The sequence below is a fragment of the Pteropus alecto genome, unplaced genomic scaffold, assembly GCF_000325575.1.
Source record: "Pteropus alecto unplaced genomic scaffold, ASM32557v1 scaffold135, whole genome shotgun sequence".
Classification (NCBI taxonomy): Eukaryota; Metazoa; Chordata; class Mammalia; order Chiroptera; family Pteropodidae; genus Pteropus; species Pteropus alecto.
Window position 1 is genome coordinate 4,871,179 of NW_006438076.1, and position 5,854 is coordinate 4,877,032.

Below are 5,854 nucleotides of genomic sequence, written 5' to 3' on the forward strand. Positions count from 1 at the left end.
ATACCATGGCCACGGCGCCTGCATTTCTGCACCATGGGCACCCTTAATGGCACTAGTGAGAATGGACACAGAAATGAGGCACTCTCAAAGGTGCCTAGATGTGCCTTTATAGTGCGTTATCATCTGAAAAGCAAATGTAATGAAACCAACAACTGAAGCCAATAGGCTTGGCCCAGGCACACACACAATCAGGGAGTGCTTCTCAGCAGCATTTTCCAGCTCAGGTTGGGTAAAAGATACAAGGCCCACCTGTCAGCCACTAAGAAAATCTAAGTCTGGACTCTTTACAGCTGTCCCTTTTCCACATTAACATTATTCCACCTCATGTAGTTTTTTTTTCCTCTGTAACATCAGCTTTCAAAAGATGCTGCAATTCCCAAACACCTCTCTTTGGGTTTTGCTAAGAGCACTCCAAATGAGGGATCACTGACATACCTCATAGGAGAAATTCAGGGCCTCTTCATCCACTCTGTCTCTTTGCACGATTGCTTTAGCCGTGAACCCGCCTGCTCCTTCTTCATCTAGCTCCAAATTGTCAGTAAAATCTTCTAACTCATCGAGCACTGCATACTCCACTCTCTTTTCCTGATCCAGCTCATTCTCCTCATCCTTCTTATCAGCACTCTCACCCCCTATACCTAACCCATTACCAACACTCCCGCCAAAGGGACAAGCATGCACGTCTCCACTGACAGGGCTAAGGGCCAGACCACACTCCACACGAGTGTCGCGCTCCACTCCTGTGTACAGCACCTTCCTGTCCTTACTCCTGCAGCTCTCGGTAAAGCTCACGCTAATCTTTACATCCTTAAGCAACTTAAGGTCAGGGGAGAACTTCCGGACCGCAGGTGCGTGCCGGGCGGTGCGCGGGCTGTGGCCACTACAGTTCGGGTCTATGAGGAGGCGGGCCTTAGAGAAGGATCCTTTGGAGAGAAGAGAAGCTCCGTAGAAGTTGAATGGGTCCTCAGCAGGGGGTTCGGCCTGTCCATCACCACCAGAGCCAACGTCCATTACCTCTGCATCACTGGACGTTTGCAGGGGAGGTGGTGGAGACTGTTCATGGGGCAGCGCTTGGAAGGAGCAAGCACGTTTCTCCATCACTGCTTCTCCTGCGGGCTCACGCGGGAGAGGAGAGGGACTCTCATATGTCTCCATAGTAAAAGTGATTAAGACTATTTAAAAGACCAGTTTTAAAAAACCTTATATAAATCTATACAGCTAACATGCACAAGTCCGTCGAGACCCGGATGCCGTCCTGCCCGCGCTGCACACGCTGGCGGCTTAGTCAAGCTGGCCACATTGCTCTTTTCATTAATGTAGACAGCTTTTAGAACCACTGCCTCAATTATTGGAAATCACAATGCACTCAGCTTAAATGACTGACGACTAAGCGAGTCTGTCTTCATGCCAAAGTGGCACCTTGCTTCTTCCACCTGCAAAGAGATTTAAAAACATTGTCACAAAATGACAGAAACCTTCCACTTCCCCGGTACCAAGAGTCAAGTGCTATTAACAGTGTAGTAAAGAAAATGATACTGCCTAAGAGAATCTTTTAGGCTTTAAAACAAACTTTTTTCAGAACCTAAATTATAATTTAAGTCCAAAGTTAAATATTTTATTAATTGTCCACTGTAGTTCCTACTTCAGAAGCATAAAAACAATATTATCTTAAAGCTCAAAAGGATTTTTAAAAAATAAATAAATAAAACCCTACACTAAACTTCACCACAGCATTCCCCTAACTCAGTTTATTAGGTAAGCAAGCACGCAGTGCAAGCCTGCCCTTTCCGGAACACACATTAGGTGTGTGGCCTCCCTCCGGCCATCAGAGCGACATCAATCCACTCACCTGCCAGGGCTGGGTCAGTCAGAGGGTGAGTGCGAGACCCTCAGCTCAACTCTGCAGCACTAGGGCCTCAGAGGTACGGCCGGGCGCTGTGCTACCCTGGAACCCCAGGGCTCTCCTGGGCCCACAAGGTGGCACGTGGACCAGGACAGTGATGCAGCGTGCTGAAGTCGCCAGAGGTGGCATGGTTCTGTTCCCAGTAGAAGAGGGGATGGTGGCTGTGGGGAAGGGAGCCAGGCTGGGGTTGGTAGGGGAGCTGCAGGAGACAGCTGGAGCCAAGGCACAGGGAGTCCTGAGTGCCATCTGGAGCCTGGCTCCATCCTGGGAGCAATGAAGAGTCACTGAGGTGAGGTGACTCTAATGCCACAGTTCAGTCCCAAATTGAGAAAGGAGACTAACTGCTGTGCCAGGCACAGTCCTTGTGCCCAAGGCACAGGAAGAGTCCTCTAGGCCAGAGGGTCAAGGTGTAAAAGAAGCCCTAGTGAGAGGGCGGGAGCTCTCAAGAACAGTGAAGACAGAACTGACTGCTCTGCTGACCAAGGAGAGGTGGAAAGCACAGACAAGAGGAAACTGAAGGCGAATGAGGCTTTCCCTGGAGAGACACACCTGTTCCAGCACTCAGGCAGGAGCCCGTAGAGAATAGATGGAGCCTCCAGGTAGACCTATCTGACAGGTGCTGAGGCCACAGCTCTAGAGCTGTGACTGGTCCAGAGACAAAGGGCCAGAACTCATTAGCAAGGTGATAGCTGCCAAAACCACAGAAGGGAGGCTGCGCAGAGGTTCGGAACACAGACCAAAAAGGTTTGAGGATGCAACTCTGAGAAGCTTCACTCCAGAGGAAGCACAACAAGAGGGCTGGCATGAGGCTGAGAAGGCAGCTCAGAGGGGCAATCCAAAAACCCAGAGGTCTGCAGGAGGGCTGAGCATTAGAGCAGGAGAAGCACATGTAGGCACACATACACAGATGAATATGCCATGCATACAGGTGCAGATACGCCCATGCATGCCCATATATGCACACGGGGAGGCCTGACTGGTTGCATGGACCGGAGTCAGCAAACATTATGTATTTAAGAAGTTTACAGCAAAGGAATAGAGCATGGAGGTTGTATTTTGAAGGCGACACAACATAAAAACCAGAAACTTGTTTAGATTTAATCAATTCATTCAACACATCTCGTCTACTCCAAGGAAAGGCACTCTCATGAACAAGAGACAAAGTCTCTGCCACCTGGCGACAGTTGGAAGGGTAATGACCACTGAGCTGTCACTACACTTCTTGGATTTTAAGATTTCCTTACTGTTCTGATTTCAATGGGAACTTAACACAATACCTCCCCCAGAAATGTGTCAAGGAAAGGTGCTAAGGATGAAGGAAATGCAACACAGATGACAGACTATATGAACTGCAGTAAATGCTAAGGAGGCTGCAGCCAGGCAGGCACTGGGAACACCCAGTGGAGTAAGGCCAGTCTCCTGACAACCAAAAAAAGATCATTTAAGAGGACAAGTAAGTCAGCATGCACACTGCTATAGATCAGACCAGGATCAAACCCCTCAGTACCTGGTAGGTCTGCACAGACTCCAGTGAGAGCCAATTAGTGATTCTGGGAACTGAAGAAAGCTAAAATGAAGACATGAGAAGATGGATGGTTTGAAGACAAACGGCAATACAGGACAGGGAACATCTGCTACCATTTTAAAAGACTAAGAAGCAGCCATGTACAAACACAAGGCAAAGATGAAAATGACAATACTGATAAAGGCAAGTCTTGAAGAGATGTACAGGGTGGGATCAGAGAGCTGTAGAGAGAGAGAGCGTGCACTCCTTGGAAAACCTACCTAGCCCCAAAGGGCAGCAGCTCAAGGCACAGAGACCAACAGTGGGGCAGTCCTGGGCAAATTCCTTGCTTTCCCTCTGCAAGCTTTCTCTACTCATTCAACAAGTGTTTGATGAACACCTTCCATGTGATGCATACACACCATCCTAGATGCTGAGGACACAAGACAGACAAAATCTCTGCCTCACAGAGGTCACATTTTAGCAGGAGAGATGGCCAAATTAACAACTAAGAAAAACTAAAAAGTGCTCAAAAGAAAATGAAGTAAAGAGTTGGGGAAGGGAAGGTAACTTCAGAAAGGGTGAACAGCAAAGGCCTCATAGCCAGCATTCATCTGAAGGAAAGGAAGAGTGAGCCAGGTGGGTAGTGAAGGTGTAAGGGGACATTCCAGGTGACGCAGGGAAGAGCAAAGGCCCTAGGGTAGGAGTGTGGTATGGCAGGTGAGAACAGCATGCCCAGGGGGAATGAGAGGAGAAAGTCTGTAAGGGCAAGCAAGACTTGGATTCTGGCTCTTATCTTGAGAAAGATGGGCTGCTGGACCCTGTTCTAAGCACTTTATACATTTTCACGCAACAGATCTCGCACAGCACTGTGAGAGAAAGGTTAAGCAACTTGCACAAGGTCCCACACCTAGAAAGTGGTAGAGCTGCTTTACCACCCAGGCAAGCTGGTTCCTGTCTGTACTGCTTCAATTTTACACTTGCAATTTAAAAAGCCACTCTGTATTCAGAAAACTATAGATGGGGGCTAGGGAGAAGGGAAACAGGGAGAGCAAAGAATTGAGTGGCTCACCAGAAGGCTGGGGCCAGCATATTAAGATGGTGAAAATGGTTCTGGGAGTTGCATGGAGAACTAAGAGAGGAATACAGGTGGCTCCAAACTCAAGGACAGCTGCATACATTGAGGTAGTGAAGGCAACATGAATATTTTGGGGTGCGCAAAGACTGGGGTTTAGATTTGGTCATGGCTATTTGGCATCAAAGGAACACATGGAAATGTGGAAGACAGCTAGAAAGGTGAGGCTGCAGCTCAGATGGGAGGCCAGGGATGGAGATGGGAGATGTCAAAGAGAGCGCACAAAGCCAGGGGAGGAGGCTAGATGAGACTGCTAAACAGGAGTAGGCTGCTACAAGAGACCACAACTGCTACAAGAGAGACCATAACCAGGCAAATCAGTCAGATATTTCCTATCCCCAAGGTCACAGATTATAATACAACCCTTGAGAACTGCCCCCACACAGTGCCTGGTCATAAAAGGCTCATTGGCCTCACTACTGTTTCAGCTGACTGAACACAGGGAGGCAAACCTTGCTTGCCAAGTAGATGGTAAGCCAGCAGCAGACTCATAGCAGGCTCCCCTAGATCTCTGACACAGAGATAAAACCCACATGCTTGAACAGTGCCCTTCGTTGGAGTCCACCTGCTGGGCTGGCATGGAGGAACGGGCTGTGATAGTCCAGTGCTATGGCTGCTGCCTTTAGGTCAAGCCTTTCCTGCTGCATCTTCCCAACCAACCCAGCAGCAGTATGACCTCATCCATTCCTTTTGTCATCCTCCAAGGGGCCTCACATCCTGTACTCACAGACACCACCACCGACTGGCCATTTCATTCCGTTTGGTGAGCAAGGCCTGCAAAAGGGTTGCCCCATTGCCCAGTGACTAAGAGTCCATTCCACCGCCAAAAAACAAGAGAGTTCTGGCCCAGTGGTTAGCCTCGCATTCACCAGCACTAGACTGGACTGCCATGCATGCAGTAACAAGGTACATGCAAGCATGCAAAACTGCAGATCAAATTCCTACCCTGAGCAACCCAAGTCCATCGGATGATACTTGACAGGTATCACTGTCAACAGGTTGCCACCTTCCACTTATTTCTAACATGATCATTTTTACAACAAAATTACATTCCGATTATCTACGCGATACTCAATCCACGAGCATTTACTAGAGAAAAATACTTGAGCGACTTCTCAGATTTCCCAAACTGTTTTACACCCCGCAGGATCCTAAGCGAGCACTACTCTGTTCATACCTTTCCCGCCTGAAAGCGACGCTACGGCTTCGGGCCCACAGGGAGAGGAGTTTCTTTACACTGGGGCTGTGTTTACGCGGGCAGAAAGCTACAGGCGTCGGCGCCACCTGAGCCCGGGACCCGCCCCCCAGCCGC

At 48.9% G+C, this 5,854-nt stretch overlaps 1 protein-coding gene across 2 annotated transcripts in view; it reads right to left on the reverse strand.

The window, feature by feature from the left end:
- Nucleotides 1-5,835, reverse strand: part of DGCR8 (DGCR8, microprocessor complex subunit) — a 34,233-nt gene extending 28,398 nt beyond the window's left edge. The window contains exons 1-2 of one of the 2 annotated variants that reach the window (XM_006915233.3): nucleotides 1,850-5,835; nucleotides 436-1,433 (exon numbers count right to left, since the gene is read on the reverse strand). In XM_006915233.3, coding sequence (XP_006915295.1) covers nucleotides 436-1,155 — 720 coding nt within the window. In that variant the 5' untranslated portion in view covers nucleotides 1,156-1,433; nucleotides 1,850-5,835. The remainder of the gene's footprint in view (nucleotides 1-435; nucleotides 1,434-1,849) is intronic. The other variant, XM_015592006.2, reaches the window with a different exon arrangement.
- Nucleotides 5,836-5,854: the final 19 nt, after the last annotated feature.